The sequence below is a fragment of the Chlorocebus sabaeus genome, chromosome 25, assembly GCF_047675955.1.
Source record: "Chlorocebus sabaeus isolate Y175 chromosome 25, mChlSab1.0.hap1, whole genome shotgun sequence".
Taxonomy (NCBI): Eukaryota; Metazoa; Chordata; class Mammalia; order Primates; family Cercopithecidae; genus Chlorocebus; species Chlorocebus sabaeus.
The window spans coordinates 83,345,170-83,361,609 of record NC_132928.1 but is presented as its reverse complement, the minus strand read 5'-3'; the positions used below and the strand labels follow the sequence as shown (position 1 = coordinate 83,361,609).

Here is a 16,440-nt window from a genome sequence, read left to right as displayed (position 1 = left end):
TTTTTGAGACAAAGTCCAGAGTCTTACTGTGTCGCCCAGGCTGGAGCACAGTAGTGTGATCTCGGCTCACTGCAACCTCCACCTCCCGGGTTCAAGGGATTCTCCTGCCTCAACCTTCCAAGTAGCCGGGGCTACAGGTGCCCAACACCACGCCCGGTTAATTTTTTTTTTTTTTTGGACTTTTAGTAGAGATGGGGCTTCACTATGTTGGCCAGGCTGGCCTTGAACTCCTGACCTTGTGATCCACCCACCTCGGCCTCCCAAAGTGCTGGGATTACAGGCATGAGCAGCCGCACATGGCTCCATGGCTTCTTTTAAATATTTGACTCTCTTGAAAAGCAAGAGAGATCTAAGTTTTCAATCATGGTTGATTCATTCTTTCAACATCCATTTATTAATCTCCTACGAGGTACCAGGCATGATGCTCAGTATGGTGGAGGGGAATTAGACTCAGTTTCTATTCTTGTGAAATCAGATAAAAATAAAAGAAACATTCGTCACAGAGTAATAGGACAGAAGAAATAGAAACATTCATTATTTTCCTTTTACAGGCAAGAAAACAAAAACCTCACCTTCAGGGACATCTCTCAGTATAAAAAGTAGGGATGCCAACCAGACCTCTCTATGCCCCGGTTTCACCTAATTCTAACCGAATTATTCCACAGTCCCCCTTATGTTCCTCCTTCCTGTACCCTCAACAAGGAGCCAGTTTCTTATACAGCTGATAGACAACGGCCCTGGACAGATTGGTGTTTTCGTCAACCGTGTGATACACAAGCTCGCCGAGCCTCTACCCAACACCACATAATATTATACATCTTTAGTTTCTATAATGTCTTCCACATGATTTTACCCCCAAATGCTTTACATACTTCACTAAGACAGCTATAGAATTAAAATAATAAATCAAAGCAGGGGGACAGAAAGCAAAGAAGTTTATTCAAGGGAGGAAAAGATGGGTTTTCAACGAGACAGGAAAAAGATGGAGAGCCCTGCTTTGTTTATGCTAGTCCTGTAACTAATAACTCTTTTCTCTGTTTTAACTCTTTCTTTGGTTTATTGTCCCAGGCAGCATCCCTTGTTCCATCCCTCAACAAATCCTCATCTTGAAATGACAGCCAGGTACTCCCACTGTAATAAGAATCTCAATTTCCCAATGCTGCTTTTTATCATGCTTTGTTACAAGGCTATCCCCCCAAAACATCTGAAAGCTAAAAGAACACTTTAATTCCTGAGCATGTGGTGTGAACTGAGTGGGAAAATATACAAACTTCTCCAAGCACTTCAATGCAGGACAGTCTGGAAACTTATCTGCCCATCTCCCATTTGTCTGAGATTCATTCATTCAACAAATATTCCTAATGTAGCAGGTGCCATGTGGGAGGGAGGGGTGCGCAGGTGGGATTATTGTAATTCTAATCAGGGAGGTCACAGAGAGCCTTACCAAGAAAGTGGCATTTGAGCAAAGATCTGAAGGAAGGGCTGGTTAAGCCAAGCAGAAGAACAAAGCCTAGCGAGAAGGAAAGGCCTTGGCACTTTTAGAGGAAAAGCAAGGAGGTCAATATTCCTAGACAGAGTAAGCAAGTGGGAGTGTGGCAGAGGAAGAGGGCAGGGGACAGACGGTGTGCACAGAGCCTTGTAAGTCACTGAAAAACCTTTTGTTTCTACTGCATGAGACTGGAAGCAATATTTTAGTAACTAACAAAATTAGAAGCATAAAGAGTAGTTGGTCAGGCCAGGCGCGGTGGTTCATGCCTGTAATCCCAGCAATTTGGGAGGCCAAGGTGGGTGGAGCACAAGGTCAGGAGTTCAAGACCAACCTGGCCAGTATAGTGAAACCCCGTCTCTACTAAAAACACAAAAATTGGCTAGGCACGGTGGCTCACAACTGTAATCCCAGCACTTTGGGGGGCTGAGGTGGGTAGATCACAAGGTCAGGAGTTTGAGACCAGCCTGGCCAACAGAGTGAAACCCCATCTCTACTAAAAATACAAAAAAATGAGCTGGGTGTGGTGGCGGACGCCTGTAGCTCCAGCTACTTGGGAGGCTGAGGCAGGAAAATTGCTTGAAGCCAGGAGGCGGAGGTTGCAGTGAGCCGAGATCACACCACTGCACTCCAGCCCGGGCGACAGAGCAAGACTCTGTCTCAAAAAAAAAATTAGCTGGGCATGGTGGCAGGTGCCTGCAGTCCTAGCTGCTCGGGAGGCTGAGGCAGGAGAACTGCTTGAACCTGGCAGGTGGAGGTTGCAGTGAGCCGAGATCGTGTCACTGCACTCCAGCCTGGGCGACAGGGCGAGACTCTGTCTCGAAAAAAAAAAAAAAAAAAGAGTAGTTGGTCCAAATGTTTCCCACTATGCTTCTGTGGTGCACTTTGTACCCATTCTCTACTTTGGTCTTACATTGAGATCGTTGCATTGAGACTATGTATTTAATGACCCCTATCCATTGCAACCCATCTTGGGTTTGGAGGCAGGAGAACATGGTGGCTAAGAGCATCAGTGAGTTATTCAACAAACATTTCTTGAGTGTTCTTTTAGGTGCTGGAACTTCAGCCAAGAACAAAGACACAAATGCCCTATGCTTATATTTGGAGCTTATATTCTGGTTTGTGGCCTCTGGAAACAGACACCTGGCTTGGATACCTGCGCATTGCCTGCTAGCTGTTTGAACTTGGTCAGGTTAGTGCTTCAGTTTCCACGTCTAAACAATGGGATAAAAACATGGCCAACTCATGGGGGCTTCTTAAGATTAAATGTGTGTCAAGAACTCAGAATAGTGTGTGGCATATAAGAAACTCTCAAAAATGTAGGCTACTATGATTTTTTTTTCTAAGAGAAGGGTCTCACTCTGTCGCCTAGGCTAGAGTGCACTGGTGAGATCATAGCTCACTGCAGCCTCAACCTCCCAGGCTCAAGCGATCCTCCTGCCCAAGCCTCCCAAGTAGCTAGGATTATAGGTATGTGCCACTGCACTTGGTTGCTTTTTAAATTTTTTTCCAGATACGGGGTCTTGTTATGTTGCCCAGGCTGGTCTTGAACTTCTGGCCTCAAGCAATCCTCCCACCTCAGTCTCTCAAAGTACTGGGATTACAAGCTGTGAGCCACGGCACCACCGGGCTGGCCATTATGATTTTTAAATGAGTCAGTGCTGAAGGAAGGAAACATGTTATAGACGTACCCTATTAGGGTGGTGGTAGAAGTATAGACCAGGAAACACATTTACGCAACATATGCTAGATAAAATTGCATCCTCTCCTCATCCATCGGTCCTCTCCTTCAGTTCACAGGTTTCTACTCTGCTTTTTCTGAATCGACTCCATGTCACCCCACCCTCCCTCTTCAGCCCCAATTCAGATCATGAGGGTGTGCACAAAGAAAGAACACTTCCCCTTTTACTTTTATTCACTGTTTTCGTCAATGTCCACTGTCAGTATCGTGACAATTCCAGCTTGCTGCCCTTGAGTGAGTCACAAAGTTCTATGGGAACAGAATTCTTAAAGTCCCTCCCCATCTTCTTTCTTCCCTTCAGTCTCTTCCAGATTGTATGGGACCAGTTTTTCTAGGGCTATAAAACAACAAAAAGGCTAGGTGCAGTGGCTCACGCTTGTAATACCAGCATTTTGGGAGGCCGAGGTGGGCAGATCACCTGAGGTCCGGTGTTCAAGACCAGCCTGGCCAACATGGCGAAACCCCATCTCTACTAAAAAATACAGAAATTAGCCGGGTGTGGTGGCAGGTGCCTGTAATCCCAGCTACTTGGGAGGCTAAGGTGGAAGAATTGCTTGAACCCAGGAGGTGGAGGTTGCAGTGAGCCGAGATCGTGTCACTGCAATCTGGGCTGGAGACAGAGTGAGACTGCATCTCAAAACAAACAAAACAAAACAAAAACCAACAAAAAAATGAAACCTCTTCAAAAGATTTAGAGGTGAATAGTGACCTACCTGGAGCTCTGCTACAATGCAGCTACTTGAGGGCAGGTTTCTCTCTCTGTATGGATCACTGATATTTTCAATCACCAATGGCATCTAATTCATAATAGGTAAGATTTAAGGGCAAATTGCTCTTCAGTGCCTTCTGTAGGTGGTTTTTGTTCTCAGAGATGTGATACCAGATCTATATAACTGCCACAGAAGGCCTGGACAGTCGTTAGACAGACGACAAAGGGCCATCTAAACAGCCTGTAAAGGTGGCAACAAAAAGTCATCTACTCAAAAGAGAATGTGAAGAATTCACTGAGGACAGAACGCCATCCCTTTTATAGTGAGTGCCATCTTCGCATTATCTGTAGGATTTAGATGAAGTTTACCAAGTACTATCACATTTTCATTTAATCCTCTCCATAATCCTATAAAGCAGATATGATGATCTCCATTTAACAGAAGCAACGGAAGCTTAGCAAGGTTAAGTTACTTGCCTCAAGTCAGAATGTCAGTATCTGGCTGAGAATTCAAGCCTGGGCTTCTCCAGCTTTCTATTTGCTTATTCAATATCCTTCTCCCTTAACTACGGCCCCCCACCCCCACCCCTGCCCCCACCACAGCACCAATTAAAAAAAAAAAAAGCAAAATGGGCAGTAAGAACTAGAATCCTTAAACCTGAGAGTATCTTACAAGAATCCCTGGGATTCTTGAGGCATGTTGAAATTGCTTTCCCTTGAGACATTCACACCAAGACATGAATTGAGTTTTCAACCTAGGCAAAGCTGTGGAAATGATTCCCAGATGTTGGGAGCCAATTGCCAACACCCCAACCAGCCACCAGTCAGACAAAGGACTTGTTTAATCAGAAAATGCCCCATTTGACCACATTCCCAGCAGCAGAAGATGGGAAGGGGCCGCAAACACTGGCCGTTTTCTTTAGCGTAGCTCACCAACTCGGAGTGGTGTATGCCAAGCCATGAATGCCACTTCTGTTACGGTCTGTACCCCCCATAATAGAACAGTCGGGGGTTGCTGGGGTTGGATGTTAGGGTTATCTATTTGAGGTGTTTTAGGCATGTTTTTAGCACAAGGGTAAACAGTGTCGATGTTAAATTATGGCCACTTTTCCTTCCGTGCTTTCGCTGTCTCGTAAGCAACTAAGGAGGTTCGGCTTCACACAGTAAATGCCTGAGACGGTTTTCTAGGGCCCCTGAAATCAGATGGTACTAAATACACCCTTAGTTGCTTCTTAATGTTTTCCTTTCATGAGGTGAGTTAAAGTGAAACCATATTCATAGAACTATGATTCCTAAAAATTCACTTCATCATTATACATGAGTGAGAGTCCCTTCTTTTCCAAGAAATCAATGGAGTATTTTCTAAGCAGAGTAAAGCTACGATCTGTCAGGAATAAATGAATACATAAATAAGTAAATAAATAAATAAATAAATAAATAAGAATCCCAGAGGGCAGGGGTTTGCCTTCCAGTTCAGCCCTTCAAAGATCTAAGCCCTGGCACTGCTTGGCCACCAGTGAAGGAGGCCAGGACAACATGAGCCCAGGCATTACCTGCGTCCAAGGAGGAGAGAAGAGCCCCAGAGGAGGTGGCTCTGCCAGGCTGGTACAGTGTTGGAAGGATTTAAGCCCCACTCACGCCTACAATTGGGCGCCCTGGTTCTGTGAATAGATGGCACAATTATGCATGTTGGCCCTGACCACAAGTGTCCCACAGGAAGCTCAATGGTGGCCCTGCTTCCATGGGAAGTCCTGGAATAGGTAGACTGAGAGCTGGAATGTGAGAACGAGGGGATCCACTGGGGGAGGGAGAAAAGAACAGACACCAAGTCAGAATGGGACCGTGGCAAGTACAAGGAGCTAAGGGTAAGCAAAATATGCTTCAGTGAAAACAAAACAAGAAACAGAAAAAAATAATCATAATACAGTGAAGTTCTATAATATGAGCTCCTAAAAGGGTTTTTTGTTTGTTTGTTTGTTTTGAGACAGAGTTTTGCTCTTGTTGCCCAGGCTGGAGTGCAGTGGCATAATCACGGCTCACTGTGACCTCTGCCTCCCGGGTTCATGTGATTCTCCTGCCTCAGCCTCCCAAGTAGCTGGGATTACAGGCACCTACCACCACGCCCGGCTAATTTTGTATTTTTAGTAGAGATGGGGTTTCTCTATGTTGGTCAGGCTGGTCTCAAACTCCCGACCTCAGGTGATCTGCCCGCCTCGGCCTCCTAAAGTGCTGGGATTCCAGGTGTGAGCCACCGCGCCCGGCCTGTTTGTTTTTGTAAAGGCATCATTCTGTCATAATGGAAACAGTGCTGGACATTAACTGTTCCAAGCTGTGAAACTGGAGGCAGAAACCGTGCCCCGTCTCTCCATAGTCAATTGACGCCTAGGAGTTGGATCTCAGATACCCAGCTCAGTTTTTCCTCCGCCTAGATCAAGATTATATATGAAAAGCATTTGCTGAAAGCATCACAGCAAGGCTCTATCTGAGTTGCTTGTCAGCGAGAGTGTGGCAATAATGGTAATCAGACCAGTAACAGCTCTCCATATGGTCACATGAGGATACACAGCATGAAGAGCAGGCCCCATAGGGAACTACCAAGAGAAGCCACGTGGTCCTGCAGGCAGAGCCTCGGAGCCAGGGGTCAGTCCTCTCTGCTCAGCCTAACCCTGACCCCAGGGCCTGAGCGGGGCTTGGTTTAACACCACGCCAACCTCTGGACCCAAGGGGATACTGGTCAGATAAGTCACACAACAGTCAGTGACATGCTCAAGAGGCTTGAAGAGTGCTGTTTAGGTAACACAGGGAGCCATTCAAAAACAACGATGGAAGATACCGCACAAGAGATTGAGATGGACAGAAACACAGTCACATCCTGAGAAAGGAATGCATTTGGGCCGACGGCAAAGAGTCAGAGGAGTCAGTGGGAGAAAGTGAGGGACAGCTTGGCAAGTGAGGAAGAGAAAGCAGACAACAGGGACCCCAGAGAAATGAATGACAGCGACGCTATAGGGAGATGAACACCAACATTCATCCAGAAAATTCCAGACCCAGGATAGACATTTTTCGTCAACAGGAAAACACTGTGTAGAGGTAGGAATCTTCAAGAGCAGATGGAAAAACAGGAAGGGAGGAAAGAAGGGAGGGAGGAGGGAGGGAGGGAAAGGGGGAGAGGAGAAGGGAGGGAGGGGAAGGGGGGAGAGGAAGGGAGAAGCTCTAATTAATGTGACGGAGTCAATATTGAGAAAAAAACAGAATAAAGGATTTGAAGATAGTGAGTAAGTTCTGATCTGAAGTCATCAGAACCTGTGATAACAGAATGAAAAGGCATTTGTTTATATTAGGAAAATTTAAATAAAATCATGGATAATAAAAAAAAGGCCCTTAATATAATTTTACTTGGAAATTTGATTTGAATTTGGTAGAAAGGCTGTCAACTGAACATAAAAGCTGAACACCAAAAACATGACAATCTAGAAGTGCCGTCTGAAGGCAGAACTGGGAGTCTGCTAGTCAATGCTGTGGAACTGGCCATGCCGGCTCTGCCGAAGCGTGACAGTGTCTTTGTCCATTTTCACCACTTTTCAAACTCTTGCTCTGAATGTAGATGAAAATTCTCCAGAGCTAATTTTCTCCATGAATGAAAAAACACAGCCGGGCATGGTGGCTCAGGCCTGTAATCCCAGCACTTTGGGAGGCCGAGGCAGGCGGATCAGGAGGTCAGGAGATCGAGACCATCCCAGCTAACATGTCCCAGCTGACACCCCGTCTCTACTAAAAATACAAAAATTAGCTGGGCTTGGTGGGGGGGCACATGTAGTCCCAGCTACTCGGGAGGCTGAAGCAGGAGAATGGCGTGAACCTGGGAGGCGGAGCTCGCAGTGAGCCGAGATCCCACCATAGCACTCCAGCCTGGGTGACAGAGTGAGACTCTGTCTCAAAAAAACAACAACAACAACAACAAAACAAAACAAAACATAAGTTGTAATGGTTATATGGCAAAGAAAATCAATGCAAAGATATGAGGTCACCCAAAAGATTCATTTTCTGTTTCAGGGTTCAATTCTATGCATAATCCAGAATCCACTAACTGCTCTTCAAATATGAATGAAGGTTCCACTGCCTCAACCTACAAAGCTAGGGTTTCACCCGAGAGTTTTTATTGGGTTTCATGCACTTCATACTTTATAAAGTAAAGTACATCATTAAGTAAATCTTTATTCAAAGTGAACCATCAGCAAATGGGAAAATCTAATCATATCCTACTTCATCATTTTCTATTAATGTGAAAATCATGCAAAAAAAAAAAAAAAAGTCCCTCGTTTGAAATGTTCTTGATGTTCAAAGCCAGCACATAACAGTTAACCAACTTGATGATCAATTGTTTCTATCTCTTTTCTGGGTGGCTGTTACTATTTTTTCCAGAAACAGTGTTTTTTCTCAAAAAAAAAAAAGGGGGGGGGTACTGAAATTCTGAAGCAAAGACAGCTACTAAGATGCTGACTGTTTAAAGACAACCGTGAGAGGAAGAGAAGCACAAAACAGGTGCTTCATGCTCCGTCGTTCGCTATAGCGGTGCATCTCAAACTATCTGGGTGAAGGACTACTTTTTCTTTTACTTCTAGTTACACACAAAATGCAAGCCCTGACTTTTTATTCTTAGATTCAACAGACAGAAAATTATCCCATCAGCAGATGTTTCTAAACGCTTCCTCTCAATTTCTATACTTATCACAGACCAGTAACTGTGTGTGGACCAGCACAGACCACACACTGCCTATTCAAAATTGAAATTCTTATTTTATAGGCATTGAATTTGAAATGTAACAAGGTCCACCCACACCTCCACCCACAGTTCTAGAAAGTAAGCATTTAAAAATAAAGGCTAATTCCACAATATGTACGTATTTCAAAACATATTTTTACTCCATAAATATATACAATGTTTATTAGTCAATCAAAACAATACTCAGCACTTTGGGAGGCCAAGGCAGGTGGATCACCTGAGGTCAGGAGTTCAAGACCAGCTTGGCCAACATGATGAAACCCCATCTCTACTAAAAATACAAAAATTAGCTGGGCATAGTGGTGCACACCTGTAATCTTACTCGGGAGGCTGAGGCAGAATTGCTTGAACCTGGGAGGCAGAGGTTGCAGTGAGCTAAGATTGTGCCACTGCATTCCAGCCTGGGAAACAGAGTGAGTGAGACTCCATCTCAAAAATAAATAAATGAATAAAGTTTAGGCCGGGCGCAGTGGCTCATGACTATAACCCCAGCACTATGGGAGACCAAGGTGGGAGGACTGCTTGAGCCCAAGTGTTCAAGACCAGCATGGGCAACAAACATAGGGAGACCCCATCTCTTCAAAAAATAAAAATAAATGAGCTGGGCACCGTGGTGCATTCCTGTGGCCCCAGCTACTCAGGAGGCTGAAGTGGGAGGCTCACTTGAGCCTGGGAGGCTGAGGCTGCAGTGAGCTGTGATTATGTCACCACACTCCAGCCTGGGTAACAGAGTGAGATTCTGTCTCAAAAAAAGATTTTAAAATAAAAATAAATACATTTTAAATAAAGATTAATATCACAGAGAAAAGTGGACATCTGCGACCCTCAACAAATTAGGGGTTTTTCTGTTGTTTTTGTTATTGTTGTTCTACTCATTTTCTCAAACAAATTACAGGGCCTACTAGTTTCAAACCTGTTTTATAAGCAAACATCAGTTCATGATTATGGTGAAAAAAAAAACCCTATAATAAAGTGTCTTACTGGGTCTGTTTAGCACAGAGAATAGGAACATGGGGTCTCAAGTGAGAGGAAAATGAGGATGGATTTCCCACTCCGCCACTCCCGGCTATGTGGCTCTGGGTCAGTAACTCGGGGAACCATCTTCTTTGTCCATAAAACAGAGAAAATGATAGGCTCTGCCTCACAGGGTTACTGTGAGATGAAGGGAGGCTGCATATGAAGAGGTAGTTAATAGTGAGTGATGCCCACTCAGTGCTCGATATACACCAGTCACATTGGCCACAAATTCGGCAAATGCCATCCCTCCCATATAAAATGAAATGGCCCTCAGCACAGCTGCTTCGCCTTCGCCCCTCCCTCCCTCCCTCCCTCCCTCCCTCCCTCCCTCCCTCCCTCCCTTCCTTCCTTCCTTCCTTCCTTCCTTCCTTCCTTCCTTCCTTCCTCCCTCCCTCCCTCCCTCCTTCCTTCCTTCCTTCTTTCTTTCTTTCTTTTTTTTTGAGACTGAGTCCCACTCTGTCGCCCAGGCTGGAGTACAGGGGCACCATCTGGGCTCACCGCAACCTACACCTCCCTAATAAAGTCATTCTCATGTCTCAGCCTCCCAAGTAGCTGGGATTACAGTCGTGCACCACCATGCCCAGCTAATTTTTGTATTTTTAGTAGAGACGGGGTCTCACTATGTTGGCCAGACTGGTCTTGAACTCCTGGCCTCAAGTGATCCATCCACTTTGGTCTCCCAAAGTACTGGGGTGAGCCACCACGCCCAGCCCAGGACAGCTTCCTGAGAGCAGGCCACCCTTGTGTCTTGACTTGGAGCTGCAGGAGAGTTCCAGGGCCCTGCAGACTCAGAGGACTATGTCTCCATTGCAGTCAAGCAGGAAGAGTTGAAAGTGGTAAGCACAGGTTGGAGGTGTAGGAGCTGACTCTGCCCCCAAACCCCTATGAGGACAGACACTTATCAAAAGCTGTCATTACCATCACCTTACACAGCTCTGCTTCAGCTAAAACCAAAAGGCTCTTTGAACCCAGTTTACTGACAGCACAAGCTGGGCAGGTTTTGGCTTATCACATGGACATTTGGGGATCTAAATGTCAGGTACATCCCTGGTTCTGTCTCTTGACAGTATGGGCCTGGAGCCAGTCATTCACACTTCCGCTTTGGGTACCCTCAGTGACAGGGCGGTTATTAATATGTTGCCTCCCTCACTGGGAGGTGGGAAAGCCCAGCTAACAATAGTTGTCATCAATAATGATGAGAATAACAGGGCAGACTATGGTCATGAGTAAAGAGTGGGGGAAAAATCCATGGAAAGATTGTTCTTTTTCACCTGGTACTTGTTTCCCACTGTACAGTATAAACCCTTTGAATACAAACCATGTACTTTTAATGCTTATACCATGAAGCTCCAAGTGCTATCAGCATTCACTACACAGAAAGTAATAATGAAGATTTGGGGAGCCTTAGGGATCCTTTCCAGCTCTTGGAAAGCTCCTACTGCAAGCCCTTGTCATGCTGAAGAAGTGAGTTTCAAGTCTTTGCCGCTAGCATCACCTGCAGGGCCTGCCCCAGTTGACATCACTGGCCCATACCTTTTAGGTTTTGCCTCAGTATCTCCCTTCCACCCTAGGCTTTCACAGTGATTTGTCATTCCTTTCCCTGCTGTGTGTGTGCTTGTTTGTAAATCCTCCCCTGATCTCCTGACCTCTGGCCTCAGGCACACCACTCGTCCAGCACTACTGAGGTTCCCAGGCCTGTCTCATTTCCACATCCTTTCCCCAGCTCCAAAGATGCTGCTGGTTTCCTTGCACCTAGAATTTAAGGAGAACCTGAGTTCCCCTTAAATTCTGCCCATTGGGAACCCTCACCTCTTATTTATTCCTGCTTCAAATCTTCTTTGGGGTTACTTTGTGAGTCAGTCAACCTTCTGTAAAATTCTCTGGATGGAACTGAACGGAAGACTTTCCACATTCAAAGAATTTCAGGTTAGAAAGGCACATCAGAAGTCAATTCCCATCTGAGCATTGAATGTTCCCTCCAGGATCGACATCAACATAGCTTTGATCTCCCTTATGGACACAAATTTCATTCTCTCCTGAAGCCATTGGAATTGCAAGTTCTTCATTCTGAGCTGGGAGGTCCGTCTCCTCCTCGTTATTTAGCCTTTGCCCACATACCTGGCTGTTCTACTGAACCAACCAAGTCTCCATTTATACAATAACCCGAGAGATAGCTGAGGGCATCTATGATGTACCCCAGAGTCCTTCTCTTCTCCAGACTGAACCTGCCATGCTATATGGCTTCTCGGTCAGCCTCCTTTGGACACATTCTAATAACCTCCTAGGAGCTTGTGTGCTTGTGACATGTCCTCATAACTGTTCCCTCTCTTCATTCTCTCCCTAAACGGCATGGACATGACCTCCCAGTGAGCTTGGACTCCCTGCTTCATGGTCTGGGACAATAAAGAGATTCATGTCCAGACAGGGCTAACACAATGGTCCCCACTGTTGCGTGGCCAGCCTGTGCATATTTCCTGTTACTTCCCACACATTCAAGTTGTCCCAAGCGTTCATAGGACAATAATCACAGCACCAAAGTACAGTGAAGACCCTCAAAGCCAGTCTTCCAACAAGCCCCGTGTGCTGCCTTTAGGGTTCCATCATCCAGGGTCTTAGCCCTCTGACCTTCTCTGCCTTGCCACTGTCCTAATCAGAGCCCCTTCCCCACATTTGTGTTCTGGATGTTACCATTCATAAAGATAACAAGCAAAGCCACACAATATTCCTTCTTACTGACATAGTAGTAACCATTTCTACAGTACTTTACAATTTATCACCACCTTATTTTAGTCTTCAGAGCAACACTGCAGAGTAGGTATTATCCTCATTTTATAGATGGAGAAACTGAGGCAGAACTGCCACTTGAACCCAAAGGGTCTTGTGATTTCATATCTGATGCTATTGTATTTATTCTGTGTCCTATTTACTCAGGAGCTTGCAAATCTTAGGCGGAGAAAGTTTTTTAAGGTTCAGTTCTGGGCATTAAATTAAAACATGAGTTATACAGAAAAATGTAGAGGAATCTGGTTTCTATTTCTGACTGTGCTATAAACTCACTCCTAGTTGAACCTTCCTGGTCCTTGGTTTCCTCGTTCATAAATAAGGAGATGGAACCAGACAATGCCTGAAGTCCCTTCCTGCTCAGCTGTCCTTCGTCTCCCACCCCGTCTCTGCCATGTTGCTAAAATTAGGCAGAAAACATTGTTGAAATACCTTTTTTGTTTCTTGTGTTTTTAAAGTTCCCAAGATTAGCTGGATAGTATTTGATAACGCTCTGGCTAATCTGTCAAGAAGGGGGGAAAAAAACCTGCCATCCATTTAATAGCTTTTAAGCAGTTCGATTTCTGTAACGAGAAGATAAATCTGGAAACCCCCGCCAGAAGGATGCCTCTACAAAGTCCTCGTGCTGGGGAGGACCATCTGCAGAGCTGCACGTCAAGAGAGTCGCGGTTATCAACCCCGGGGTTTCCGACAATGTCTGCAGACATGCTTGGTATTCATGATATGAGGAGGGTACTATGGGCATACATCAAGGGGTACAGGCCACGGATGCTGCAGCCCTCCTATAACACACAGGACAGTCCCCACCACAGTTAGCTGGCCCAAGATGTCAAAGTGCCAGGGTTGAAAAACCCTGTCTTAATGAATGACGTCACAGAATGGCCCCAAACTCCTCCTAGTGTTTCGGCTGAGCTAGTCCACGTGCGAGGCTAACCAGGTGGGCCCATCGGAAAGAACCAAGGATCTGAACAGCTCTCCTACCGTGCAAAGAAGGAGGCGGCCACCGACGTGCCTGTGGAAGTCTCGCTGGCCACGCAGGAGCCCTGGGAGGCTGGGACGCTGCCGGCGGAAGGCTTGTCTGCATTGTAGCGGTTCAGCACTGCTTCTGTCAGCCCCTCCCGGCCACTCTCTGTCATCAGCTGCGAGATCTGACAAAGAAAATGGATACGGAGCTCATTACCTGTGGCTCACTGCATTTCCTGACCACTGACAGCATCTCTCTACTTGGGGGAGGGAGGCAAGAGGGAACAGGTTTCCATCCCACCTGCATTCAGTTACACATGGGGGCTTAGGGCTACTAGAAGGCTGTTTTCCAGCATTTTAGCTAGATACTTCCCCGTTTTCATTAAAAATAATGGTATAAAATTATCCCCTGACATTGTAAGTTTCAATTATGTCTGTGTCTTCCCTCCATTTGGAGGGGAAAACATGAACCATTATCCATGCACTCTTTGCAGCCCAAGATGAGAACAGTAACATTAACTAATGCTGACTTCTTACCAGAAATAGCCCCGAATGCTCTGAAAGGGAGGAGTGGGGCAAAGCCACAGTTTGATTAAGGGAGAAGTAAGCCTGCTCATAAGGAACATAAAGAATCAAAATACAACAGTATTTGGTGGGGTGGTGGTGATGATTTGCTGTGGAAAGTCAATAAAGCAGGCAACACAGAGAAACTAATAAAAATAAATATAGCCACAATGAATTACCAATTTTTTTTGAAGGGTTGAGATCATTTAAACAGACTTCATTTTCCTGCTGGTTCATTAAGATAAATGGCTTCTGTTTTATTTGAAATGATTGCCTTTATAATGAAAGTTCTAGTGGAAGGAGCTGGGTCCATTTTGCCTAAATCTACATAATAAGCTGTGAAGAACCAAACTCTGGGGCAAAACAAGGATCTTATGTAGAAATATACTTTGGGGCCGGGCGCGGTGGCTCACGCCTGTAATCCCAGCACTTTGAGAGGCTGAGACGGGCGGATCACAAGGTCAGGAGATCGAGACCATCCTGGCTAACACGGTGAAACCCCGTCTCTACTAAAAAAAAAAATACAAAAAAACTAGCCAGGCGTGGTGGCGGCGCCTGTAGTCCCAGCTACTCGGGAGGCTGAGGCAGGAGAATGGCGGGAACCCGGGAGGCGGAGCTTGCAGTGAGCCAAGATGGTGCCACTACACTCCAGCCTGGGCGACAGAGCGAGACTCCCGTCTCAAAAAAAAAGATAAAAAAAAAAGAAATATACTTTGGAAAAGTGCTAAACCCCACGGCAAATACAATAATGATGCAGGCAGAGTCTAAGTGTTTGGAAAACCTGTTCCTTTAAATCTGCAGTCTACTTGCAAAAAAAAGAAAAATGTTAGTTTTTTTAAAAAAGAGGAAACTTTAGTTCAAAAAAAGTCACCAGTCTATTCAAACCCTTAAATGCTAAGTGGAGAATGTTTCCAATCACCTACTAAATACAAGCGCAATAAAGCAAAGATCCGGAACAGTTTCCACTTTGTAACTGAGTAGGCCAGCGAGCCCTAAGAGCAGCGCATTTGTGAACCTTTAAAAGTAAAAACATTTGTACTTTTCATTATTAGCAGAATAGCCATTACTCTGAGTCCCATTGACTGGGAACTTTGCTCCGCTGAAATTCATGCTCTTACTTGGAAAGCCTTGGCATTATTCAACGGAAACTCTGCCAGCACACACTTTCTTATTCTCATTCATTCAACGCATTGTAAGGAAACTTGACCCAAGTGAGAGAAACTGGAGACAAGGCTGCAAAGGCAGCTGCTGGCCCAGAGGACATTCCTGCTGACTGAGCAGAGAGCCCGCAGAGCCTCTCCTCGGGCTTCCTTGCTGCTGTGGGGTGCGGGCTCCCGTCCACTGGCTGCTACTGTCCCCGCAGAACGGGGCGGCCTGGAGGGCACAGCTGAAACAACTGGCAAGCTGAGGACGCGATGATGCACACCGTCATCCCCACTCAATAGTACTGATGAAGCTCCAGGGGGTGCATCATGCCTCCTGGACCATGTCCAAAGACAAAACAAAACCCCCAAATTCATGGGACAACTTTTTTCCCCCCAAGAATCTAAGACATACATCTGATTTTTGACACACGGTGACATGTGAAACAAGCCAGTCTGCTTGGGTTGTTTCCTTTCGTTACTGTGCTTCTCATCTAAAATTTGGAGGGAAGGGATTCCTTATGCATAAACTGTCTTGCAGGTGCCCTGCAAAGCCAGAGAGAAGCCACTGGAACACATGTGGCGAAGGCAGGATGCCTGACACAGAGGCATAGCTTTCTGGGTGGGTCCAGATTCCCACATCCGCTCCAGAAGGGATGTGAGCAACCTGTGGGTTCACAGCTTTCGAAAATGTCACCAGGCAGATGAATTTCAACGCACCAGCTTCCTGACTAGAGAGCTACTGGCTGTCTTGTGCCAAGCAAGATTGTTTCTCTTACTTTTAAAGAATCGGGGATTAGTGGGCATGAGACACTGAATTCCCAAGCCTATAAATAGAACTATTCAATCATCGATTGTTTTCAAAAATTAGGATCACAGAATGTTCTAGAGCTAGAAGAGATTTCCAACATCATCATCTTCAGAACTCTTCCCCTTAGATAAGACACCTGAAGACCAGAGAAGCAATTTGCCCAAGCCAATTTGTATCTAGGAGTAGGACCGTGACTCCTAAACCATTTCTAGCACCTACCTCCTTCCTCTAACTGCCCCTCTTCTAACTAAAACAAAAAAAATCTTCCCCTTCTAATTAAAAAATATGATATATAGAAAAAAAATCAAACAATAAAACATACACATGTATCCACTACCACGATTCACAAATGTTAGCATTTTTTATCTTAGAAAATATTTTCTAAAAGAAACCAAATGGTACGTAAAATTAAAATTGCACATTTTCCTAGTCACGCTGCCTTT

The 16,440-nt window shown here is 45.4% G+C and overlaps 1 protein-coding gene across 1 annotated transcript in view; it reads right to left on the bottom strand.

Moving 5' to 3' along the window:
• KIF26B (kinesin family member 26B) overlaps nt 1-16,440 on the bottom strand; it is a 569,059-nt gene that overhangs the window by 286,783 nt on the left and 265,836 nt on the right. The window contains exon 4 of the mRNA XM_007990011.3: nt 13,499-13,665. Within this exon, the coding sequence (XP_007988202.3) occupies nt 13,499-13,665 (167 nt within the window). The remainder of the gene's footprint in view (nt 1-13,498; nt 13,666-16,440) is intronic.